Genomic DNA, 27376 nt, shown 5'->3' on the forward strand with positions numbered 1-27376 from the left:
CTTCTTGGACCACCTTCCACAGGAAAGCAGGGAAACGCCCCTAGAGTACACCTCTGCCAACAGCAATGTCTGGCTTTTACCTCCATAGGGCTCAGCTTGTCAGCTTTTGTCAAATCTAAGCCTGGGGACCTGGGCCCTAGATCCAACCATCCCAGGGTCAGACAGCACTTGTTCAGCTCACATGGTGCCAGTTTGGGGACAGCAGCACGTGGCTTGCCAATTTCAAGGCACGTTTTTATTCATTTCCTCACTAATTCTTAAAAGCTGTTCTTTAAAATCATCAAGTTTCCCAAGCTGTTTTCAAAGACTTTGGCAGGGAAAGGGCAAGAATTCTTGCATTCCTCCTGCAGCAGAGCTCCTCATGACCAGGCAGGATTGAATAACTCTGATGGGTTGATCCCAGCATCCTTTGTCAGGGCTCCATCTGCTTCCAACAAAAAAGGATGGACCACGGCGGGGAGGTGCTGCTCCTGCTCCCTCCCATGGCCTTGCATGAGCTGGGGGGGACAAGTCCAGATGGGAACAGCTGAAGGCAGGTGACTCTCTGCCTTCACAGAGCATTGTAGAGATCTCAGCACAGTCTTCAAGGGGATACACCTTGGCTTTTACCTTCTAATGTAGAACTAGTATAAATTGATGCAAATAAATGAGATTATGCTGTGTCTTTTTAAGAAGCTTATGGCTTTCACGAATTCTTGCGGGTTTTTTACACTATGAAAGTTGAATTCCTTTATACAATTATCAGGTCAGGTCAATTTAAAAATTTCCTTGCAATAAGTCTGACTACTAATTTACTTACAGTTTACATTGCTCTGTGAAAGCCTACAGACATAATGGCCTGGCTGGAAACAACAAAAAATATATAAATGAATATACATGTATATATTTGTCATTAGGAACTAGTTACATCCAAGTGCCACTGTAACCTGTCTGTAATTATTAAAATCTCTTCTAGGACCTCATCTGTCCTTAGGATAGAAGATTTCCTGCCTTCCTACTTTTTATTTAAGGGGATTCCTGTTTCATGGCTCCAAGATGTAAATGTTGACCACACAGGACCAAAATAAGATTGCCATTAGAGGGTAAGTCCTTACAGTGTTTCACTATAAGGAGCACACACTGAATTTCTGAGCAGGGTATTTTAGGGAGACTTAAAGCAGGAAAAAAGGATGTATGAATTGCTGACAAACACTTTACCATAACTGTAATCTGAATTCTAACATATAACAAGATTTTTTTTCTTGGAATTATGTCTCTGCTTCCATTTGTCTTCCTCTGAGCACCCCTTCAAAAACACACAGAAAAGAGACACAGCAGTAGAAAATGCAATTAAAGCAGTGGTGCCAAACGTCCAAGCCGGCACACGCAGAGATCAACAACCACTGCCATTCCCACCGACGTCAAATCCACCGGTAAAACCTCTGATGTGCAACGCCAGTGCAGAACCTGCAACAGCACCACACACAGCACAAGGCTACCATGGCTTTCCAGTCAGTGGCAGCTCTGGCCACCCTCATGCAGGACACAACGGCCCTGTAAACCAGGAAGCCCTTTCCCTGCCCTCCAGCTCCGAGTCCAGCCCACAGACACCACGGGAGGGACTGGGTAAGGAGGAGGATGAGCACGGCCATCTTCTCCCGTGAGATAACCCAGTGTGTCTCGCCAGAGAAGCATCACGGCAGTGGTGAGTCAAAGGCACTGGTCCTGGAAAGGATACACCTCCAAAATCAACATCCACTGCTTCCCAGCTGACAGGGCAGGGCTGTGCTGGGGAAGGAGGACAGGCTCTGCCGAAAGGACCAGCTGCTACAGGGACACACTACGGCTGTGAATCTTTCATTAAACTTTGCAAGACACCTGATAGATTTTAATGTAATTTTAGTGAAACACCGTGAAAAACACTGTGATCGGTTATTATCTGCTCATACACCCACAGCGCTGGAGGAGGGGGTTGTTAAAAAAAAGAGAAATAAAAATTGCAGGAGTCCTTCACGCCAATACATCAGGCAACTAGAACTGTACACATCTCATTTGCTTTTGTGAACACCCATTTGCACAAACAAGGATCTCACACTAATTTGCAGGTTCTCACCAGGAATAATAAAAATCTGGCTTCAAGTATAGTCTAACTGCAGGAGGCACAGCAAGCAGCAGCAGTTACAAACATCAGTTGTATAATCACACGACATACTGTGCAGTTTACCTATTTTGACCTTGAGATGGCAGAGAGAAAAGGTAGCAAGGAAAATACTATATGGTCCAACTACTAAAAAGATACAACACAGAACTGAAAGTGAGAACAGCGATTGAACAATTAATAGATTCTCCTTCTGGCCCTGCATCTGCTGCTAATGCTGCTGTGCCTTATTTACTGTGCTGCTTAAACACATTAAGGCAGAGCAGAGGGAAGAAGAGGCAACTCCGTGCTTGGGTTATAAAAATGACTAAAGGAAAAAAAAGAATATGGAGTTTAGATGACAACAAGTCAGTAATGATGGAGCAGGGGGGAAGGAAGAAATAGAACAGAGTATCTAAAATGAGGATGGAAAAAAATGAGAGTGAGAAAGAATCACAGTTGGGGTCAATGATTTTTTTTTAATTATTTTAAAAATGTGAGACCAAAGGACAGAATTTTACATGCAGCTATTTTCCTGAAGACTCTATCAGCAGAACTTCTGCCAGTTGGTGTCACTGCCTTAGCCAATGCACTGCATTCTACAGCTGAGGCCTGTGTTTGTGAGCTCGAGCCTTCTCCAGTTCCTCTCATCTCTAGGATGACCACGTGGCTATTAGGCAGAGCTACAGTTTACTCATATTACAATTAAACTACAGGAAAGCATGTAAGCATGCAAGGGAAGTGATGGTCTAGCTGCTACATAACTGCAGCCACAGAACACGACACAAAAAAACCCCCACGAGTCCAATCTTGTTGTGCCATCAACCACGTTTCACGTATTTAGATGCATGCAAATAGTTTAAATCATATTCACACACACCACCCTTGCCTTCTCTGGATGCACGAAACCCGAAAGACCACAAGCTACACAAAATGAACAGAAAACTACCCGAAGGAGAGTTTATCCTGCTGCCTGAACGGTAAGTGAAAGGCAGCAATCCTGCAGTGAGGGAACCAAAAGGCAGAGCCAAGACAGGCACTGTTTGCTCTCAGAGCTCTCTGTGTGCACCCCAGAGACTTCAAACAGCTCAAAGGCCCATCTGCAAACAAACTCTGACATGATACAATGGACAGGGAACGCTGCCTCCAAAACCTGAGTTCTATACATCTCAGGTCTGCAGGGTCTAATGTCCGTCCTGGATAAGTCCGGCTTTTCCCAGCGCTGGATACACCAGACCAGGGCTGCAGCTCAGGAGGTGCCCATTTCTATCACACACAGCTCTCCGGACAGGACACGCACCAGCAAGGAAGCAGACAGAGGGGAAAAACGTATCTGTAGGTACTTACATGCAAGATGAAAATTAACTGCACTTTAGGCATACTTTAAAAAAAAAACAAACATAGAATAACCCTCTGTGACACATTGTTCCCGAAAATCATTCACCTTAGTCACAAAATACTTTGTACTTATAGCATTTAACACCTCTAGCAAACAGTTGCTGCAATCAGATTCTTTGTTAGCAACAATTCGGTTATCCAGTTACAGCATTAATCGGTCCAAAGCTAATTATCAGGGGTGTTTCAAGAAGAGCAAACCAAACAGGAAAAAAAAAAGCCAAATAATACTACACCTATCAGATTTTAGTTGATAAAAAAACCCAAAACAACTTAATAACCTACTCAGTGCTGAATCAAAACAATTTCAGCAAAATATCCTTCAAAAAACATGGTAACCTGAATGTCAACCATACATCTTCTAATTAGCTTTTTTTCCAAGACTTACCTATGTTTTTCTAGTTCGTTGTGTGATGACCTATTAAAAAGAGAAAAGAAATATTAGAGAAAAAGATAAATAAACCAAGTTTTAGAATATTTAAAAGCCTACATCTGCATAAGTCACAAAAGAGTTCTCTAAAACATGCATTTATATGGATTATGAAACAGCTTTGCTATTAAATTGGTTCACTTTTACATCCCTTAGATGCTTGAAGGTATCAACTTAATTTCCATGAGTAAACCGTGGGTTTGGGGAGGAATTACAATAAATTTGCATTTTTTAGTGTTCAATACACTCAGAGACAGAAAGGAACATAAAAAAATGAGCAAGTTAGCAATAAAAACAGCCCACAAGATTTTTATCTGTAAAGAAAAATTATGAGGGGGTAGAAAGAGTTAGAAGATCTAAATGGTAGCAGGTAAGAGCAAAAAGCACCCAAAAAGCCAGCTTTCAAGCCCACAGAGCAGCAGAAAGAAAAATCAGCAGCTAATCACTGCTGTTGTTGTTGTTGACATCTTAATGGCAAAAAAAAAAGGAATCCTCTTAATTCTTCTGAGTTTACAAACAGAAAAAGAAACCAAAAATATCACTGTCTCTACTGACCACAGTAGTATACTATCCTCTTCCAATCTACTAAGGATTGGAGATTTTTTTTCCCCAACCAATGCCTCAGGTTTTTTGCCATTAGAAGGCAGCCCTAAATTCTTGAAGGATTTTTTTTTTTTACCGACTCAGCTGAAAATATTAACTTTATTTATTTATACAGCTCAGATTAAAAACATCCCTAAAATGAAGTTATTGTCACCATTTCAAAACAAGCAATTTTCCAGACTTCTCAGTTTTGTCCCACCGAATGCATGCCCAGCAAGCACGTAAGGATCAAAAGATCCAGAGGCGGTGGCAGCTTTTAGGGCAGGCAGATGATGTCAGAGCAGCTCTGCTCCAGCGTGCTGCAGCCCCAGCCTGCAGCTGACCAAGGGGGCTTCAAGGAAGGGTGAGTGCACAGTTTCTTGGCTTTTTTGGAGGGGTAGGTGCACAGTCCCTCCAGCAAGCAGTGACATCCTAAGGGGAGAAAGCCTTCCCGCAGAAACGCTGCCTGGTGGAGAGCTGTCCTGCCTCTCCCTGCACACACACGTGCAGCTGGATGCTGCGGCTCTACCTGGGTGTTACTGATGACAAAGCATCGCTCCATCCATAGAGGGGGGAAAAAGAAAGCGAAGCTCAGGCAAACAAACACCCAGTGAACAAACCCGCAAGCCAGTGCAGCTCCTGATCCTTCAAGCACTTCAGTGAACTGCCCCTCTGCAGGTAAAACTGAAATGCTTACAAGGCTCAGCACTGATGCTAATCCACTCTCACAAAAAAGCACCTCAGTGTTGGTACCAAGACATCGATTACATCACTCACTACCTGCTGTCTTTTTCTGAAAAGCCTAGGAATTCTCTACGTGATTTTTTTTAAACTTGTTGCGTCAAGTGAGCCACAATCAAGTAATGTGTGCATTCCTAAGTGCTGCTGACCAATGCAGCAACACTGAAAGTGTTTTACACATATTCAGTGCTACATAAACAGGGCAGGGTGGGCTTGGTTTGCCGTGTTTTACTGCCTTCGCCATTTGACTACAATAAGGGGAAACTGGTTTTTATTTTCTACTACATGTCTACAGAGAAAGAGATCAAACTTTTTCTCCACCCCGATGTTTACAAAAATTGACAAACACTACTGCCAAATCCACCAATGTTTATGAACATACATGGGAAACAGAAGTTCAGGAGGGTACCATTGTCCCCAAACACGCCCAGTGGGCCTGTCAAAGGCACAAAGACACTGTTTGCAGGGAACTCTGGAAGAGAGGTCTGGATTCATCCCTATAGCATGAAATCCTTGACATTTCTGGCAATTAGACATGTAGATGAACACAATCAGTGGAACTGGCCCATTCCAAGCTGTCTGCTGCAGCAGAGCTCACGGCAGCTCCGGTGAGCACGCACAGGGACAGCACAAGAACCACTGGCCAAGAAATTTAGCCTGCACTGAGTGTTTTGCTGGGTTAAGAGAGGATACAGTGAGCAGCTGGAAGTCCTGCATGCAGCACACCCACAGGGCACCTCTGGTCGACAAAGGGTGATTGATCCCTGTGTTCTCCTGGGGTCTGTCCTGCCAGACCAGCTCTGGAGGGGCACGGCTGTGGTTGTGCCAGCTACCAAACAGAGCAGCGGTGGGTGTGTGCCTCTTTGCAGAGCTCTTTGGGACATAAAAGCCTGCAGTGTGCAAACGTGGGCACCAGCCACACATTTTGGGAGGTGGGGGGGGGCTGACTAACGCCTCCACCATCAGGCCCTATGCAGGAACCAAAACCGAGAGTCCTGACATTTACCTGAGAGTTGCTCCACCTACACAAGTTAAATGCCCTATCACAAGCATGGTGGGGTTTTTTTTATTGTTGGGTTTATTCACAGAAGAGGTGAACCTCTCTCTAAATATTGTTTTTTATCTCCTTCACTGTCTACAGTACCATATATTGCAAGAATATCCATCTCCTTCTGCTGTTCATGCAACCTGAAGTGAGGGGAAAAAACATAAGAACTGGTCTGCACACAACCCAGTAGCCACCGTACCCCTGTTTCAAAATGGAGTCTTTTATTGCTTCAGTAAAAGGTAAGATGTAGGCCACGACTAAGAAGATATATCTATATGTGTATTTACATAAAAGAGACAGATGTACAACTGTGTTTTTCACACAAATGGTCTGTGGAGCCCTTAAAAAAAAGGCTGCAAGAGAAGAAAGATTTTTGGTGTTTAGCTTAGGTTCACTTGGCAGAGTTGGGAGTAGAAGTGATGAAAAGGTGACAATGAAAAGGTGACAATAAAAAATTCAGACAAAAAAAGGGAAAAAGCCAATAAAAAAAATCATCAGCAAAATCACAGATCAGGAACGCTGCTGCCTAAACTACACCATTGACCTGAGACAGCTCTAATATTCCTTTAGCAGACGCTGAGCAGTTCACCGGCTATGAAATAGCAGTTAAATTTTCTTTGTGAAGAAACTGTCAAAAGAAGATTTGAAAGAACAAAGAGGAGCCAAGTAAATGCAGATGTTGGCCTGCAAGATGCTTTGCCACTTCCAACAGCACATCCTCAGAGCCATCTCCCTCCACCATCCTTTCCCTAAACAACAATTCAAGGTACTGCATTTGAGAATTCCGTTGATTCAGCAGACTCACCTAAGTAATTTAGATAGGTGCTAATTCAGATGGGGAGACTAAAACAGAAAAGGTGACGGCCCCCTCCAAGTCCACTTTCTGCCAGTTTATAGGTGAGCCAGCAGGAACTGCTCACATGCATAATAGGTTGATTTCACTCTATGCACAATGTGCAGCCTTAAGTTTATTTAAGTTTTCAGTATTAATACACCTTCCCTACTCCTCCATCTAAGTACCCCATCAGATAGGGCATCTTGTCAGTGGGAAACCAGCACAGCTCCTGACAAAAGCAGTGAACTGCTGAAGTTTATTGCCCAGTGTTAAGGTCTAGACCGTGAGTCACCAATACACTACCAGTTGCCAACACATTTTAAAGCACTATAGGGAGCAAAGCAGGCTAGTTAACGAAGTGCTTAAAACAGTGGCAAGCACCTCACCCGTGCCAGGGCTTTCTAGTACAGGCAGGGCTGCCAGGGTGTTATACAACCCATGTGCAGAGGATATAACTCCACGTAAGGTCACACAGCCATGTGCAAACTACGCTGCCTGCACTTCACCTTTTGTCCAGGCCAAAAAAGTAAGAACAAACAGAGCAAGAAGTTTTACAAGGTGCTACACGTTAAGTGTCTACATCCAGTTCCCACTCCCAAAAGAGCAGGTGTGTAAAAGCACGAGGCTTACACCTGCAGTCCTCTGTGAATGCAACTGCTATGCAGCTTTTCACTGGAAGGATCCAGATGCACTTCCAGGAAATTCCCTGTCTGTACCTGTGCCCTGCTGTGGGATGCACCTGAAAAGCACCAGATAAACCTGCCTGGTATTCACTGCTCCTTGGTTGTTGGGTTTTTTCCATTTGTTTCAAACTGGACACGTTGCTCACAGCCTGTCAAAGAGTGAGCCTGTATGGAATGAATCCACTAAAAATTAATTTTGCATTCTCCTCATAGCAAAATTTAACCGGTTCTGCAGATTCAGCTGGGATCTGGGAACCAGGCATACCGGCACAGCCTTGATGCAGAGTTCTGTCTCCAGTATCCCATTCAAGTTTGTGCTGCCACACGTTTGCAGTGGCCAGGTCCGAACGTGCTTCTAATACGGTGGCGATTTGTTTTCCTCAATTGCAGGAGCAGTGCAGCTCCCAAACATTGCAGACCTACTGCAGTTCCTCAGGGGCGAGAGGCCTGTTGGCGAGATGTTTCATTGGGACTAAAATGCCTCAGTTTTAAAACCATGCGCGGTGACATCAGTTGCTGTCCCTGTGCTGCCAGCTTTAGGAAAGCAAACCCAGAAATCCAGGCAAAAAAATCAGAGGAGCTGTGCCTGCACAGTCTGCTTTGCAGTGTTTTATTCTTGGTCTCCCACAAAAAAAAAAAAAAAAAAAAGAAAAAAAATTAAGGAAAAATAAAATAAAAATCAGGCTGCGATCCCTAAGCTGCTCTGTACGGGCACAGAATAACATCTGCAGAGAGCAAGGGGCTTGTTTCGTGGGCCACAGGTTCACCCTCGCCATGAGCCAACAGCAACAGAGGAATTCGGACATGAAGCTCTGTTTTTATTTGAAACACCAAACGCAGCTTTCATCTTTTTCTACATATAACCCTTCGCCAAAACACAGCACAAAGTACAAGTCTATTTATATAACATATGAACAAAAATATTAATTGATAAAGAAGATATATTTATTAGCTGGCATTTATTTTGCTCCCTCTCCCTCAGTAAACCAGCTCCTAAATTAACAGGCCAAACACACTGCACCACTGACATCCAGTTCCTTTCTCTGCAAGTAAATTTAACCGTGACCTCAGCAGACTGGCATCTAACACTAAGATTTTAGTTTTCATTTTACCTTATTTCTGACCCTTTCATGGCAAAGCAGCTGCCCGAGCTCCCCTGTGCGTGGGCACATATGCACCTCACACCCACATGCAGCTCAAGGTACCCCACACCTGGTGAGTGTCATTACAGCCAGGGCAGAAGCAGCCCAATTTTCTGCAGGCTTGCGTGTTTCTCTGTCAGAGTGCCCTGCCTTGTGAGCAAACGTCACCAAATTTCAGATTTGTGTCGCATTCCTCCTCGGCACATCACACACGTGTAACCTATCCATTTCCTTGGAAAAAACAACAAGCTTGACTTTAGAATATTTGTTATTCACTAAATCCAGCTGTTTGTTTTATGCCTTTTTTCAATTCCAACTACACCTTAAGAAGAATTATTAAACTGCATGGCACTGCTTTAGGAGCTACATACAGCTACTGCTCTGTGAAGAGGAGACATTTATTATACAGTAGTCAAGTACCTGGTAAGTATTATTGTAACAAGAAGATGTGACCTAGGTTTACCTCCCTGCAAAAAATAATATTGTGGCTTTCTCTAATTTCGTGTGTTCTTCACAAAACAAGAATCCAGTTTCACTTGCCAGAGGATTTTGGTCAAAATTACTGGGGGGAAACAAGTCTGAATCTCAGCTGAGGACACAGTACGAATGGTAAGCCAGAGAGAAAACAAAGCAGTTTGGTTTGTGTGACATGGGAAAGGGCACATCACAGGAAGCTGAAAAGAAAACACATAACATCAACTATTTTAATGTACAAATGAAAAAGAAATGGCTAAAAACTGTGTCTGATTGCTACCAATAACCCCCGAGAATATTGTTTATCAACAAACTGCTAACACCTGCTTTCAATTTTCATTTAAAGCTAGCAGTGGACAAAGCAAAAATGTTAAATTCCTACAGTGAACAGAAGGCTTATAGATTTTGGTTAATTAGATGTAATTCTGCAGGTGTTTTCCCCTGCATGAATCCAGACCTGTCAAAATTACTTCTCACTTAGTCACAGTCAAGAGGCCAGCAAGCTTTTAGCCCAGACCCGAGCATCCCGTTCAAAGGACAGGCAGCCTTCCTCCCCCTTCTCCTGTGGGTCTGGGCCTTGCCAGCCATCGACAGGGGACGGAGCTCTCAGGATATCATTTCTTACATGAACATCACCCCCTCCTCAGCAGAGGAAGGAGGTGTCGATCAGTGCCCCTGCTGAACAACAGGGCAGCTGGAATCCATCCATGTCCCCCTGCCCACGGGGGCTGCCCAGCACACCTGTGCTACATGGGGTACATTTTTCTCCCCACACGCAGGCAACATGTTTTGAAATATGAAGAAAATACAGAACAAAGAGGAAGGGTACAGCACACCAGGCTTCCTCACATCTGACAGTTCTCCTCCTCCTTCCCTCTTTTCTCATTTTCCAAGAATAAGGAAGATGTTTTTCATGCTTTTATATATGTAAAGCTCATAAAGCATGGAAAAAATATATACACATACATATGTGTATCTCACTTTTTAATCTGATCAGATGCTGCAAGCAGCGGGATACAAAAACAGATTATGAAAACAACAATGCCCCTGCAGAATTGAAATGTGTGGTTATCTGCTCCTTTCCTACTCCTCTGACCTTAAGTATATATTTTTATATCCAGAAAAATAATGCAATAATAGGGCATGTATTTCAGGCATGTGTGCAGTCATACCTGCCTGCCTCTGATGCTCTGAACCCAGCACTTCTGCAAAATGGTTAAGGTGGAACAATATGGACAAATGCTTTGCCCAGTGGTTCACATCATCCACGACCACTCCAGATCCTAGGAACTTTGGGCAGTTGTCTCCCTCTGTTAGTCTTTGAATTGCTTAGGAAGAATTAACTGTCTTATAAAAAATTCAGACTCTAGTCTGGGGCTTGGCCCCTATAGCCTCTAAGCTCCAAGGAAAAAAAAAAAACAGTGATGCTGGTGCACCTCATGGATTTTCAACTGCATGTTCAAATGTAAGGGTAATTTCTCTCCCATAAATCTAAGCACTCAGGCAAATGTGAGCAGCGATTGCTGGACACAGGCACAGAGCCCATAAGGACAATGGAGAGGTGCCCACAGGGCCCTGCTGCTGCCGCCCTGTCCCTAAAGGAACAGTGAGCTGCATTAAAGCAATGTGCCCCTGCTTCCCATGCCAGTGTCCATGCTGAACCAGGGCAACCACTGTCCCAGCAGTGACCACACTGGAAACAATTCCTCGACAAGGATCCTCCTGTCCTGTTACACAGACGACCCATTCCTCACCTAACCACTGCAGCCAGAAGAAAGTGTAAGTAAACATCCTGCTGCACACTGCAGGATGGCATTTCTGAAGGTTGTCACTGCTACGGAGTGAGAATCAGAGCAAAACACTGAACAGGTAAATAAACATAAGGCTGCAGGTAGAAAAAAAAGCAGGAGGGTAACTGCAAGTAGATGTGTCTGCCTCAGCTTTAATAACACCAGCAAATCTGTAACCAAAAATCTTTTAATTCTGCTGTATTTGATAGATTACAAATCCTCTCCTAAAAACTCCTGAAAGCAGCTTACAGTTCAGACAAATAACTATTTTACAGTGGATGACAAGAGCCCTAAGAACAGAAAACGATGGAATAATAGCTCTGTAAGTAACACAGAATTCCTGAATGCAAGAAACAGACAAGAAATCTGTACAAATCGAGGAGCAGTTTACAGCTAGAAATCCTATGAAACCTGTTTTGAATTTTTTTTAAAGGCAGCGAGCATACTTTATAAGAAAATAATTAAAAATCTCCAGGACAGAAGTGTCTCAGGACACAAGACACGCCTCCCACTCCTGATGACTTTCTTTTTCAAAATGCACTGACGTCTTCTCTGTGCTCCAAGATGAGACAAAGAATTCAACTAAAACTGGAAAAAGTAGGACTACTGCAATCGATACCCCCCAAAATGGTTGCCTTTCTCAGAGCAGGGACGTGGGGGAACAATTTGCTCCCCCTCAGTTCATCTTCAAGACACACTGCTCGGCCACAGCAGGCACGAACAGGGCGCTCACCAGCTCGTGTTTTTCTCGAGGAGGGAGCTCGTCAGCTTTTGATTTCGGTTTGCACCTCCAGTGCCCCACGAGCAGCTCCTGGCCATCTGCCCAGCACCTCCCCAGCACCACCCGGCCCGGCTGCCCCGCCGCTGTGCAGAATGCCCGCCGGAGCAGCAAAAGCCGAGCGGGCCTGCCGAGACTCTCTGCTCCTTTGGAAAACAAGTCACGTGCAAGCCAAGTTCATTTTAGGCTATTCTACAGGAGCCACCATTCAGCATGACCATGCAGAGCGGAGCCTGCGCTGGGGCAGAGCATCGCTGCTCCGGGACGAAGCAGGCCCAAGCTGGGCACGGTCCTCGGTCCTCTCCGGAGCAGCCCTAGAAGAGCAAAGCAGAGCAGGCAGAGCACGGGGCTGGGTTCGCTCTAGGCAGGGGCCGGCAGTGTCCCTGCAAGACAGGGAAGTCTCCCGCACGTACACAGCCGCTGCCCAAGCAGCAAACAAAGCTGCAGAGCCTGCGCACAGCAGCGCTCGGCCCCTGCCATCGCAGCGCAGGTAGCGGCGGCTGCGGGGGAACAACAGACCCGCCGCCACCGCGGCGGAGCGGCGGGCGGGCAATCGCCGGCACGAGGAGCGACCGAGCCGTGCGCTGTGGCAGACCCGCATGCGGCGGGCGGGCGGGCAGGAGGGGATGGCGACCCGGCGGTGCGGCAGAACGCACGGCGAGGTCAGGTTCGCCCCGGCATCTCCTCACCTCGGGCCGGCGGGATAAGCTGGAGTTTGCGGTGGGTGCCCCCCCCACGCCCCGCACACGCCGCTCCCCCGCCCGCAGCCCAGCGCCGCCGCAACCGGAGGCTGCATCTGCTCGGGCTGCGAGGGGGGGGGGGGGAGGCGGCCGGATCGCTGCCTGTGGTTTATAAATAAATGCCGGGGGGCGGGGGGGGGGTGGAAATTAGTGCCATGCAAAGAGAAATCTGGGTGGCGATGATGGTGTTTGGGTCTGCAGCAAAAGCCGCTGTCGGTGAGCGCGGAGCAGAAGGAGCGATGAGGGCGGATGGCTCAGAAGTGCAGTGAGTACTAAGGAGATGGTGTACGCGTGGCAGTGTTTATATGAGAGATCAAAACAGAGCCAAGCCCATCCAGGGGAAAAATGGCGACTACCGGGATGGGGAAAACTGAAACACTAGATTAGTTATTATTTTTCATAAATGTATGCACTGCACATAAGATAGACACGTTGGAAAAGCTGCCGATTCATTCTGAAAAAGCGGTGCGTCTATTACCTGTTATTCTGGGATTTTCTGGCCATGGTGCCTGCCTTTGTTTTCTTTCTGGAATAGTCACTATCGAAGGGTAACACTGATGCATAGCCATGTTCTGCTTCTAGGGACAAAGTCAGCATTAGTGGCAATATATTTTTTCCATGCAATTTTTTCCTCCTTTGCAGGAACGCTAGGGTAAAGAACAGAATTTTTTCCGGTTGATTTGTTTGCATTTTATTCTGGCATCTCTTAAAGAAGCGAGACACACACAAAAAAAAGACATAACTCGGTAAACCAAAAGGGGGGAAAAAAAAACACCAAACCAAAACAAAAAGCCCCCACCGAAGTGCCGAAATTAGGAGGATTATTGGAGTGCACACTAAAAACGAGGCGGATCATGCAAACCCTTGTCACGCTGCGCTGGGGGAGGGGAGCTGCCATACAATCACCGACTGCCACACACGGAGCAGCGAGAGGGATCCTGAGCGCTGCACACGCACCGTCCCCATCCAGGGCGGCACAGAACACCCGCCTCTGGTTTGTTTGGGGGGTTATATATAAACATATATATGAAAAACAAGCCAGGCTCCGAGCAGCGGTGCTCCCCCAGCGCGGTGCCGCCGGCGCAGCCCGGGTCCCCCCCGGGCAGGTGCGGGCGCGGGGCCGCTGCCCCGGCCCGGCCGCCTCACAACAAAGGCCGAGAGCGGCGGGGAGCGCCTGCGGGTGCCTGACCGACTGCCCGCCTGCGCCCTGTACCTCGGTCTCTCCGCTCCAGGTACTCGGCCGCTTCCAGGAGGATTAACAGGGAGTTCAATTCCATGGCTGCCCGTCCCGAGCCCCCCGCGCCGAGTTCACGCGCGGGGACTCCCGAGCCCCCGGTTTTAAGGCACCTCGCTCAACCTACATTTGACACACGGCCGACGGGCAGCCCGCGTGGCCAATCGGGGGCCGCGGCCGGGCGCGGGGGCGGGACGCGGGGCGGCGGCCGGGCCAATCGGCGGGCAGAGCACCCCCCCCGGCGGGGCCGGGGATGTTGACAGATCCCCGCCGCCCGCGCCCATTGGCCGTCCGTGTAGTAACAATTTAGAAGCCGAAGCTTAGCAACAGCACGTGGTGGCCCGGCCCCCGCGCCCGCTGATTGGCCACCTCCTTGCATGTTAAGCAGGCATCGGCCGCCCATTGGTGGCTGGGCAGTCATGCAAATGAAGGGCGGGGAAGGGGCCAATGGGGCGGGAGGCGCGTGCCGCGCGGCGGGGGGGGGCGGGGAGCGGGGCGGGGGCAGCCAATGGGCGGGCGGGGGCGTGGCGTTGCCGTGAGGAAGAGGCAGGCGGAGGGGCGGGGCCCGGGTGAGGTTCCGCTCCTCCCGTCGCGCGGAGCCGTGAGGGGACGCGGCAGGACGGGCACGGACCGGGAAGCGGGAGGGAAAGGGGGAAAGAGGGACCGGGACGGGGGTGGGGGTGGGGGAGTCCGTGGTGGGGAGTACGGCAAGAAATAAGTCGGAACGGAAAAGACGATACAAATGGGATGCGCAGCGATGCTGTAAAAACGCGTCCGGCACGAGCACCCGTGACCCCCCTCACAGTGCGCGGGCGGGAGAGGAAGACAAGCGGTGCTGCAAAAACGCGCACGGAGGTTTTAAAGGAATTGCTGAACTCTACGCAATAGTCCGGCCTACTGGGATAAAAGGAGCAATGGGAAGCTCTCAGAAATGCGGGCAGAGTTGCTGCCGGCATTCCAGCCCGTGCCAGCACATGGAGTCGCCTGTCGTCATCTGGGTACATAGAATCCATCTACCAGAATAGCCCGGCTCCTGGCGCGCAGGCTGAGCAGGAAGGAGCCCGGCACCTTTCCTGTCCACACCACCCTATTCGCGCTGCTAGCTCTGCATCCTTATCTCAGATGGCTCCTGCACAACTGCTGCCTGAAACTGGCTGGTTTTAACACGAGCAAGTAGTTTTAAAATATGCGTATTTTAAGCTATGCTGTGATCACACGTTGGTACATCTTCAGGCCAGAAATGCCGAAGCCTGTAATCAGCCCTCCTGCAGGATAGCACTTAGGCACACAAGTGGTTCCGTTGGTTTTAATAGAGCTGTTTGGGTTAAGAGCTATTCAGCATATAGGAGGGATGCAGAATATTGTCCTGTGTGTTTATTCCTTGGCAAAAGATGTCAACCAGTTTCCCTTTAAGAGGATAATAGCAATTCAGATCAAAACAAGGATTATGCTTTACTGTTTTTGCAGCATTGAGGTAAAGCCACATATACATTACACCTGATTTTGTATTAAATCTGTATCTTGTTGCTGCAGATGCACAACTGTAATGCGGCTCTTGAACATTGCTGAAACACAGATCACATTTTACTGCCATTTAGTCCAGGCACAAGGGATAAGAGAAAATACAAGACAGTGAAGAAAGCAGCATTGTGATTGTAATTTAAGAGAATTTTATATCTGTTTGGAAAAAGTCTGACTTCGTGAGTTACAAGGTGGAAGGGAATTTGGTGCATAGATTACAAAGGTAAAAAAGAAATTGCTGCAACGTTTTCCACTCACTGCTTGAACTGTTGAAATTCTGCTGCATGTGGGGGAGACAGTGCAGCTTTTACTGTAAACCCATTGAAACTTATGGCAGTTTTGCTGTTAACTGGAAATAGGTTTAGACACTATTTGACATTGCTTTCTGTTACGAAACAGCATGAAACCATATATGCATAGGTCTGTGTTGTCCACACAGGAAAGAAAGTTCCCTTTGCCTGACCACATGCATAGGGCACTTAGTGAAAAAGATGCAAAGAGGTGTAGATAAGGCACCGTTGTTCTCTTCTGCAGCCACAGCAATCCAGCAGGACCTCAGATCTTCAGAGCACCTATATTTCTTTGTATACGTGTCTAAATGTATCTTAAACTCTTTTGTACATGCGCTGTGGAATCAGTCACACATCCGGAAAGGAAGATGAATGTGCTGGGTATATAAATGCACCTTGGTGGAAGTGGTATATGCTTGTATGAAAGCCCGGGATTCAGGTGTGGATTTACTGAGGCTCTGAAGGTCTGAAGCTTCTCCTGCTCTTCCCCACCACACTATGAGCACACACTGTTTGCCTCTGGAAACACACAGGGGTCCAAAGAAGCACAGCACTGCACAGGGCAGTGCTTCAGGAGGGTGCATGGCCTGTGCTGAGCACCCCACTGGCCATTGGTGACAATGAGCAATGACCAAACACTCCTCAGAGCTCTGGACTGAAGCTGCCTCAGCCTCCACTGCACTCCCTGGGACCCAAACCCAGAACCTCTAGCCACTCCTGGGGTAAAAAACATCAGACTCAATGTGATTGCTCTCTCTGCTGTTCAATGTGGGCAGAAGTATTTTGAAGATAGTTGTTTTAAGGTCATCGAGCACAATTTCACATTGATATTGTTACTTTCCAGGGCCCTGTCCTTCTAGCCTTCCCTGCATAGAAAGGCTGCTTTGGGAAGAGAGGAACCACTGGAGCCAGCTGGACTGTGATGCAGTGGTGCTCAGGACTGCAAAATGGGGACCAGTGCAATCACAAAAGCCAGCTGATCTCTGTTCATGGTGGCTCTTGGCCCCAGGAGTCATAAACTGGTTTAGTCTGCTCGAACTGTAAGAATCCGTGTAAACCCCACACACACACAGAGCCCCTGCTGATGAAATCCAGAGTAAACCCACACACATTTGGGAAGGACAATGTATGGGCTGGCTTATTCCAAACAAGCAGTGACACACATTGACCTGTAGGTGCATCTCCCAGGGAGTGAACTCAGCTGAGTCCATCTCAGGAGGCACTATAAAAACTTTTAAAATACCTAGAAGGAATAGTTCTGGATGTGTTTTTATTGGTGCCAGGGAACCAGGACTAGCCTTGGTGGTGTCAGTGTGGGTGCAGAGGTGTAAAATGGGTGTGAAAGAAGATCAACCGAATTACTTTAAGATCTGAAGGACGGGCTCTAAGATACATGTGCTCGAAGGCTTTGCAGATTTGTGTCTCTAAATAGCTTTTTTCCATTTCTACGAGCAAGCAGCAGGGACAGCTGAGTGCTAAAGAAACAGCTGGCCTTCAGTGATAAGGGGTAGCTGTCACTTCATGGTGAAGTTTAAAAAACTTTATATTTAGAAGCAGAAGGGACAGCCATCAGCAGCCACACCCCAAAACATGAACTGTTTGCGGTTTCTTTACCGCCTGCACTTGGTGATTGGAGTGGCAGTATTTACAATTTTAAATGTTACAGTGCCTTTGTTTTCCAAAATCCGTCCTGTGGCACGACATAGCATGTGAGATCAGTGACATCAGAACAGCTCACTGCCGTGAGCTGTGGTGAGGGCAGAGGTCTGAAGCTGACAATCAGTAATTTGAGCAACTTCATTCACTATTCCCCACCTATGACCTTAAAGGAATAACTAGGCCTATGCTGCTTTTCATATTTGGCTCATTGCAGCTATTGAATGTATCTTTCTTCTATCTTTTTAAATTCCATACTGCGTCTTATCCCTATGTCCAAAGATAACCCCCTACACTGTGCCTTGGAGTCCATCCCCCTGTTTCCTTGAGTGTTGCAAGGTTTAAGTAATCAGCAAAGAGTTAGTTATCTTCCCACACAGGAGGGGATCTGCGCTCAGGGCTGCCACTGACAAATTTCAACTCCCTGACTCAGCATCTCAAATCCCATTTAATTTCTCATCTTACCTGTGATTGAGATCATGAACTCTGTTTCCTAGGTGCAGAAGCCAAAACACCTGAAAGTTGAATAGAAAGAAGTTTCAGAAGTAACAGTTTTGTCAGTGCCCAAGCCCAATTGGAGACACTGATTCTATTTGCCAAGTAAAGTGAGATCAAGGACCATTCTCCATCCCTGATCTCAGAGGGCAGGGCTTGGCCCCATATCTCCTCTGGACTGCTACTGGTGCACATGTGGCTTTTAGTCATCACTCTATTTTATGTGTGGTTTGCTTTTAGTTTGGGGTAAGTTTTTTAAGTTCAAAGTGCCTGAAGATGTGTGGCAGCCCATTAGGGAGCTGCTTTCAGACCTTAAAGCTGAAGTTACGTGACATGAAGGTATGTGGGGTATTAGGGTTAACGAGTTGCTGCTGCAGTGTTGAGGGACTCTGTGGTGTGGAGGGGTCATGTCTGTGCAATCTCACCCCATGTGCTTCCTGGGTTGGTCCTTGACCTGTCGCACCCCTTGAATTGTACCCAGGTATAGACTTGGAGAGTAGCTTGGTCCAGGATCACAGCAGCAAGTACTATGGATACTGTGGGGTCCTATGGACCCGAATGACTCCCACACATTTGAGTTGGTGGGCTCTCTACGTGATGCTCACTAGCCCAGCTTGCTGCCTGGCCTTGTCCAGTTGTTTGCTGCACTGTTTGAGTCACTGGCTTTCACAAAACAATTGAATTTTTCCTGGTTTTGTTTGGGATTTAGCAAGGATTTATGTAACATTATAGTACATACAGGCTTAAAAGTCAAATCTAAAAAAAAAAAAAAGGTACTTCAAACTGAATGCCAGTCCCTTGTAACGTTCATTTCTTGTTAATTGCTGTTATTATGAAAGACAGCATTTGTATCTTAGCGTCCTTGAGAGTTTGGCTGCAGGAACCTCGATTGCCCCTCTCTGCCAGCACTCCCCGAGCAGCGAGACGTGCAGTACCCTGCCGCCAGGCCCTGCAGCCATTTCTGTGATCAGGCATGAAATTATTCTTAACTGATTGAAGTGAGGAATGGATTGAAAAGCTTGAGAGACGCTGATTTACTCCCATCATCCTGCTCTGCCTAAACCATGCCTGGCGATTTTGAACAGCATCATCCTAAAAATCCTCGCTGAGGCTGCCACACTGGAAGCATTTCACAGAAGGCAGTGGTGTCACCGCTTTCATTTTAAAAGACAAAAAAGAAACAACGCAGTGGTGAAACAATTGGCCAGCATCACTCAGCAAAAGCAGGAGAAGGGCTGGGAGAGGGCTGGGTGTCCCAGTCCCCAGTCTGGCATGTTTGGCATTAAGATATATGCAGAGTAAGGATTTGTTACACAATTTCAGATCTGAATCTCAGGCATGTCATGGTCTTATTACATTCCCTTGGTGTAGGAAAGGGGCCTTGCGTATGCTTGTATTGCATTAAGCTTCCACAAGGGGCTTTGTGTACACTTCTGTTGCATTAAGCTTCCACAGAATATGTAGACTAGTGCAATGCAAAGAGGCTTTGAAGAAATCATGGCTCAGACACATTTTGTTAGAGTGGCCTTCTTGTTAGGTAACTTTGACAAAAGCCCAGCATATAGCAGTAAAAGAATATTCAGCCTTAATGCTTAGCACCCTGCTGCAGTCCAGGACAGAGAGAGAAACAGAGCACGGTTGTGCACGTGTGCTAGCAAAGGGAGCTGAAGCCAGCCTGCCTTTGGCAAACAGAATGTCCACTTCAGGAGGGAGGCAATTGGGCTTTATGAACAAAATGAGTCAGTAACAAAGTCTCAATGACATCTATGCTTAGAACATGGCACTCACTGCCATGGTCTGGTTGACATGGTGGTGTTCAGTCATAGGGTGAACTCGATGGTCTCAGAGGTCTTTTTCAACCTAATTCATTCTGTGATTCTGAAAAGTAAAAAACACAGCATTTTCTCTACCCGGGGTACCGGCATCCTGGGTATCTGTCAGTCTGATACCCAGACTGCTGAGTTTATAAGAAGAAGCTCCAATGAATTTGTATTGCACTTTTGTCTGAAAATCCATCTGGATATGGAAGAATGAGTTCGTGTGTCCTATGGAGACCAATAAAATAGATAGAGGCTGTTAGTTTATAGAATATTTATTATGGAGGAGGAACTGAGAAAGAGTAAGTTATATTTACAAATTTAAGCATGGAAATTGCTCACCTGGGTGCTTGGACATGCAAAATCTACTGAGTTGTAATCTGGGTGAATCAGCTTTTGAGATGAGAAGGAAATTAGAGGTGGACCCGTGATGTCTTTCCATACAGCCATTCTGCAGGAGCCAAGTGTCTGCATACCTATATGGGAGAACAGGTTTTTATCAGAGGACAGATATCTGTAACATATTTATAGACCTGCAGTAATTATGTAAGCAAATTGCTGAGTTCTATTCCCAGTAGGGAAAAAATAATACCTGATGTGGCTGATGAAAATCTACTGCCAGCCATAGGATTCTGTCACTTATTTGTATAAGCTCTAAGGGAACCAAGTGAATCTGTGATGGGAAGATTGTAGTTACATCCCATATTGTGCAGTGATGATAATACTCTGCATTTCTATAGCGTGTCCAACTCACGCATTTTAGACTGCTTAGTCAAGATTTTCCAGTCCAGGCCCTTAATAGATATTAGTAATTAGGTAAATAAAATGCTGTTCAGCTGAATGATGGAGGAATCAGTATTGATCTTGAGCCTCGTACTGCTAGTATAGTTGGGCTAGTGTTATCGTGGTAGAGATAAGAGAGCTCGTACATCAATACACACGTTTGAGAGAAGATCAAAACATCCCAGGTGGTAAATAACCTGGACAATTGCCTGTAGGACCTAAAATTAGAGATCAGCACAAAGACTTGGCAGGTGAATACTCAGCAGATGCTGTCTTATCTCTCTATTTGCTTTGGAAGATTGGGTCTGACCCAAAACATGTTGAAATCAATTTGTGTCTTCTCCTTTATTTCGATAGGCTATGCACCAGGCTCTAATCAGTTGTGGGCCTAATTAAATGATTTTCCTCATTGCAAGCTAATTACTCCTATGGAGAAATGAAACTGAATGTTAGATGAGCACTCTGTAGGAACTGTATCTGTAACGTATGGTTTAGAATAAAAAATTATGGGTTTGATTTCACACTGTCTTGCACTCTCTTATTCCACCTAAAGCAAGGAAAATGGCCAACTCTCTTTTCGTGGTATACGTATGGAAACAGTGAAGTGTCAGGTGGGATGACTGTAACAAGCTCCCTTCCTTATGCAACAAAAAAGCTAGTGCAAGCAGGAAATCATCAGCTTTCAGCATCCAAGAGAGGAAGAAGCTGCAACAAGGAGGTCAGATATCAGCAAAATGTTCTGTTGATGAGGACAGCGAGGCACTGGGCTAGGCTACCTGGGGAACCTTTGGCACCTCCAGCATGAGAAGCTGGCAAGAGACTTGGCTCCAGCTTCAGGCAGGGGATGGAGCACCCAGGGACCTCCTGGGCCACTCTCGTCAGTGCCTGATTGGAGTTTTGCACCAATTTGGGGAAAAATGCAAGGTACAAATTCAGTACCATCACTTTGTGGTGATGGGCCATTTGCTGTTCTTGGACAAATGGCAAAGCAAGTAACATAAAAATGTGAAATCTGCAGTAATTAATTAGATAATGGGAAATAAATCATGTTAATGAGTATCTAACTGTTGTCAGACTCCTACTATAGCTGTGTGGATAGGACTGATTTAGTGATTACTTTTTTTAGGGCTCACAAGTGGGATGCATAGGTCTGGCCAATGATCCTATGTGCAGCTTCCCTATGATTCTTCCCAGCTAAACCTTCAAGATGAGTGTTGGGTTCAGGGCTTTGCTTGAGGCGCTAAATCCCGGCAAAGGAAAGATCTTTGCTCAACAACCCCAAAACACTTCTTTGACATCATGGAGGTAAAAAGGAATGGCCTCCAAAAGGGACAGCTTGCCAAAAGCAATCTTACATGCAAAAAAATACCACTTAAACTGCTCTGTCTGTTTGGGGGCCAGAATCTAAGATGCTGTAGCATGTGGGGATTATGACCCAACCTTATGTAACCCACACAGCACTGTATCTGCTAAATGTGACGTATGCAAAATGCAAACCTTTCTATGAGTCAGCAGTGCCCTGGCAGCCAGGAGGGCCAACTTTTTCCTGGGGGGCATCAGGCAAAGCATTGCCAGCCAGGCCAGGGAGGGGATTGTCCTGCTCTGCTCTGCACTGGGGCAGCCTCACCGTGAACATTGAGGCAGTCTGGGGCACTGCAATATAAGAAAGATATTAAGCCATTAGAGAGAGTCCAAAGGAGGGCAACGAAGATGGAGAAGGGCCTTGAGGAGAAGCTGTATGGGGTGTGGCTGAGGTCCTTGGTCTGTTCAGCCTGGAGAAAAGGAGACTAAGGGAGACCTCACTGAAGTTACAACTTCCTTGGGAGGGGAAGAGGAGGGCAGGCACTAATCTCTTCTCTGTGGTGACCAGTGACAGGACCCAAGGGAATGGCCTGAAATTGTGTCAGGATGGGTTAGATATTAGGAAAAGGTTCTTCACCCGGAGGGTGGTTGGGCACTGGAACAAGCTCCCCAGGGAAGTGGTTATAGCACCAAGCCTGACAGAGTTTAAGGAGTGTTTGGACAACGCTCTCGGGCACATGGGGGTTCTTGGGGGTGTCCTGTGCAGGGCCAGAAGTTGGACTTTGATGATCCTTGTGGGTCCCTTCCAGCTCAGTATATTCTGTGATTCTATGATTCATTCTTAAGCAGATGTTTTACTCTGCAAGTGTCATGTGGGATGCCATGTCCTTTGTGTTGATTTTAGCACTGGGAGAAAATTTCAGTAACAAGGAGCTAGTGAGGTGGAAGAAACTGGGAGGCAGGATGGAGAATTTAAACTTTTATTTGTTTTCCTACCAGCTTTCCACAGGTTTGTTTTTTTGCCTTGTACTTGGCTCTGTGTCTCTGATCCCTTCTGTCCTGTTTTTGTTCGCCTTCCTTTGTTGCTGATGGTTTCACGCTGTTTCCATTCCTCTCTTTCGTGTGACACAGATTCTCTGCCTGAGCCACGTCCAAGGTGTTGGACTCCCTGCAGTTACAGCATAGAGACCTGATACCGAGGACACAACTTCCTGCCTCACTGACAGTGCCTGCATTGTGTAAGTGAATGTGTGTTTTACCAGCCCACAGAAAAGAAGTTTCAGGGCATTACTTAATGGATTCTCCTTTTTCCACCTTCTCAGGACACTGGCAGCTCTTCAGCTCTTCTTCATTGTTGCTGGTCTCTTGGTATCTACAGGAGACTAGTCTAGATGACCTACACACAGTGAGAGAGCTTTTTCTAATGTGAAGACCTTACAATCAACACAGAGAAAACAGACAAAGGTAGGAGAAAGTAGTTACGAAAAAATCTTCCCTATGAAAGGGGAAGTAGAAAAACAGAAAAATCCACGGATCTCTTTACTAGAGGAATGGGATACCTGTAGTAACTTGTAGTAACTTGGATACCTCGAGTGCAGTTCAGGGCTTTCACCACAAAATGGTCCTTCTGTTACACAGAAGGACAAAATGGTCCTTCTGGGACCAGTGTAACACAGGGATGGACTTTCACTTTTGCCTCCCATTTGGATGTGATAAGGATGGTGAAAGGTAGACCTATATCAGACAACTGCCATGACAGTATTAGGAAAGGGCATTTCACCACTCACTCACATGAGAAAGTGTAAGTCATGCCAGGTCACTCTGTCAACTCTCTGTTTTTGAATTAAATGATGAGGGTTGTTTAAGTGTTATGTATGCTGTCAGTTATGCCAGCGGGTTGAGAAGATTAGTAAAAGTATATTCTCTTTGTATAAAAAGATAGGTGTAATATTCAGAAGTGCACTGGTTAGACTTAAAGCTTTAACTTCTAATAAACATGTCTGGAGTTTGAAGGCGCCCCTGATCTATGGCTACAAGGTACTGTAATTAGCATCCAAACTCCTGTGAACTCAGGAAGTCCCTGAAGAGAGGTAACCCCTGATTGCTGAGCAGTAGTACTGCTCGGTTCTGAAACATTATCATAAACTACCCAATAACTGTGAATGAACAAAGGCTGACACAGCCAGCTACAAAAGGTAGCTTTTGTTGAGACTCAAGGAGCCAAGACTGGTGCCAAAAGTGGCTGGAGCAGGACCTTGTTATGACCTTGTGCAAAGCAGCACAGGTCTTGCACCCAAGGGGAAAGACTTGGTGCTGGGGTAGATTGGCCCTACTCTGTGGGTCAGTGGTGGGGGAACAGGTTGTCTCTGGTGAGGGGAAAAAAACTCCAGGAGGTGGCAGGTTCTTGGTCCACCCCTGCTTATTCCTCTATGACTGGCCAAAAAATACTCTTAAAGTCTTCTTTGACATCGAGCAGAAGATCCTCATCCTAGGACTCATTCTTGTGTTTAAAGCCTTGCCTCTGCTTTCCAAATTCAGATATGTGCTTTACACTAGCAGGCAGTATGATGGCTTAATGAAGAAGAGGTCAGTATTATTACTTCCACGTGACCTCTGTTTTCATTGTCTGTACCTCTGACATCTAATCAAACACATTAAACCATCCAAAATGCACACATCTGGGCTCTTTGTAGAGTATGTTTGTTTTATTTTTTTAAAGCTTTGCTCACCTGTGGAGTCTACTATTTATTGTATGATGCTTTTTGCCACTTAGGCACTATGCTTAATCAGATTTGTAAATTAATTCTCTCCTGGGGTTTCTCTTTGTGTGTTCAGAAAGCATAAAAAGTGTTCATGACACGCTTCAAAACACACACTGGTTACATTAGTCATCCTCTCAGCATAATGGTTTTATGGTGCACACTTTCAGTTAAAAAAAGCCCACATTTCCTTTAATCCAGTTTCTTTCCCCCACTTTTGATCCCTAGAGTTATGTTACATGTTAGTAAACAGCTAGCAACACACAAAGGCTGTAATTGCCTTATTGCCTTTTTTTTTCTTGCTAGAGGAAACGAGCTACTGTTTACATCTTGAAATATCTGTTATTACTTTTTATGATATATTCAACTGAAAACATTTTCAAACAGAAACTTTGCCTTCTTCTGACAGCTGGAATGCTGACTGCAAAAAGGAGTGCTGCTGAATCATGGCATGCCTTCCTCCTGCTTTCCCTGAGCCATTTCCCCATCCTGGCAGTCCCAGCCCATCTCAGGGCTGAGGCTTGGACGGGAAAGGGCAGCCTGATGGGGAGCACCAAGCTCTCCATCAGTGCTGCCCCTATCTTCACGGATGGACCGTCCCTCACCCTCCATGCCCCTTCCTTGTCAAGTTGTTCAAAACACCTCCTAGTCAACAAAACTTTTCTGTGGCAAACACTGCCATGTGGGAAAGGATTTTCACAGCAGAAAATGTCACTAATGTTGGTGAAGAAGAGGGTGCTTGGCCAGCACTGCAGGCCCCTTGGCAAGGGAGGAGGGCTGCTGTGGCCATTGAACCACAGCCTGAGAGCTACAGTGACAGCGAGCGGCAGCACATCCCTTTGGGAGTGAGGGATACTTCTCAGAAGTCAAGTCCACAGCCAAGAAGTCTAGTTCCACAGACAAATGTGGTTGCAGTCTTCTCTTTATGCCAGTGGGACCCAGAAAAAAATCTCTCCTCAGGATACTGCATGCTCATCCTTATACTCTCTAGGCAGCCTTATCTAAACACCCCACCCCACACACTCCCCCAATCTCTTAGCCCTTTGTGTTTCACCGGAAACAAGTAGATAAACCACAGCTCTCAATTTCCTAGTTATGCAAAAAAGTAGAAACTCCTACACTTTCAGAAGCTCAAAAATGCTGAAGTGGTTGGAAAAAAAGGCAAAGAGAAGATCTGAAACCGAATGGGGATTTCACACTGTGGATGCTGGGATGTCGTAGACATTACAAAGATGTGAGGGTGCTCTCATACCACACTCACTCATACATGTGTTTCCTGAAAGAGAACAGCAGTGGATGGTAGATAGAGCCCCATCTTTGAGGAAGGACCCAGTAGGAGAAAAATCTTTTGTCTGATGGAGCAATCCTTGATTCTGAGAAGAGAAAACATTGCGTTGATTGCTGCAGAGAGGAACTTGCTCAGCTCAGTGGGGAGGAACCTGGCTCTAGCACCCAGCAGGACCCTGGGGATTTCTAGACATGTTTTTGGCTAGACCATTTCTTCTCTCCCAGCCTCCCTCATTCTCTGGATCTGTGCCTGCCTCAGAGCTGTGGGATAGCCAGATGCCCTCAGGACTTCACCCGTTCTGCACCAGTGTGGGCACATGCAACTGCAATAAATGCATGTGATGGAGCCCCAGCAAGAATCCAGAGGGCAGCTATGCCTGTGCTGTTGCTGCCCCACTTCTGAGTGATGCAGTCACTGCCGGTCCCGTTGCCTTCACCGTGGCTGCCAGGGCACATGTTTGTGTTCCTGGGACACCTGGAGGGGCTGAGCTCATCCCATCAGAGCAGCTGCTTGTTCCCCTTCTCCCTGGTTTCACATGTTCACTCTCAAATCTTTTCCTTCTTGACAGTTGATTCAAAGCACGTGATTTAACCCCTTCCAAATTTTCCCACGTTAGGTAACAATTTTGGGGAATGGGATAGGCATCCAAATAAATGCACCTGGAGGGTAAGTGGGCTGTGCTGAATGCAGCCTGTCAGAGGGTCCCTCTCCCAACTGCCACTAGCAGGTAATGCTGCAGCTCATGGTACTGGTACTTGTGGAGCCTGTTTTTTCCCCAGTTTCCATATCATAAAAGCCTGTACATGTCTCTGTATTCTGACTTGCTATTTCCTTGTTCAAACATCTGTATTTTTTTCTTTTCCCTTGGGAGACAGCAGAGTGACATGGAGGAAGGAGGATTCCCTCATTCTGGTGAGTTCTGGGAACGAGTGCCAGAATTTTCAGCCAGATGCCAAGAAACCCAGGTAATTCACAGGCACAATTCACATTTGTTTCCTTAGCAGCTCTTCTGTTTGCCGGCACATTGTCAAGGACACAGGGAGAGGAGAGGTTCATCAGGCACTGCAGGCAGCTGCCCAGGCTTGCAGGCAGCTTCAAATTTTAGGACCAAATCATGAACCACGGAGGACTGACTGGCAGCAGAGCATGGGCAGGGCTTTCTGCAGCCTGTGCTGCTCCCTCCACATCAAACTACCCTTGGCCTGGTAGAGCTGTGCTGTCTGCAGGGCAGCTGCACCAGCTTGTCCTGGATGAGGACCTGCTGCCCATCCCATTCCAACTCTGCCTCAGCCTCCTTCTCTGTTCCCACATCGGGAGCAGAACATGAGAGTGGGTGTCTCTGTGGCTTTCCAGTCCCTGCTTTATCCAAGAGGATGTTTGTTTCCTGCAGAGGAAAGCACAGTCAGACGTCATGCTAGAGGAAAATCAAACACAGGGACAGACTGGTGTCTTTTACGAGTCTATGTAGAGATTTCAT

The 27376-nt window shown here is 46.5% G+C and overlaps 1 protein-coding gene and 1 long non-coding RNA gene across 4 annotated transcripts in view; one reads left to right on the forward strand and one right to left on the reverse strand.

Moving 5' to 3' along the window:
* MXD4 (MAX dimerization protein 4) overlaps positions 1 to 14109 on the reverse strand; it is a 38543-nt gene extending 24434 nt beyond the window's left edge. Inside the window, exons 1-3 of one of the 3 annotated variants that reach the window (XM_032685056.1) lie at positions 13968 to 14109; positions 13233 to 13329; positions 3900 to 3929 (exon numbers count right to left, since the gene is read on the reverse strand). In XM_032685056.1, coding sequence (XP_032540947.1) covers positions 3900 to 3929; positions 13233 to 13329; positions 13968 to 14031 — 191 coding nt within the window. In that variant the 5' untranslated portion in view covers positions 14032 to 14109. Of the gene's footprint in view, positions 1 to 3899; positions 3930 to 13232; positions 13402 to 13967 lie in introns of all 3 variants that reach the window. The other 2 variants (XM_032685055.1, XM_032685054.1) reach the window with 2 other exon arrangements.
* On the forward strand, positions 13006 to 26864 carry LOC116785475. Its single transcript, XR_004356554.1, has 4 exons — positions 13006 to 13019; positions 22984 to 23090; positions 23175 to 23316; positions 26775 to 26864. It is a non-coding gene; the product is annotated as an uncharacterized LOC116785475 (long non-coding RNA).
* The last annotated feature ends 512 nt before the right edge of the window (positions 26865 to 27376 follow it).

Source organism: Chiroxiphia lanceolata, chromosome 4, assembly GCF_009829145.1.
Source record: "Chiroxiphia lanceolata isolate bChiLan1 chromosome 4, bChiLan1.pri, whole genome shotgun sequence".
NCBI classification, from domain to species: domain Eukaryota; kingdom Metazoa; phylum Chordata; class Aves; order Passeriformes; family Pipridae; genus Chiroxiphia; species Chiroxiphia lanceolata.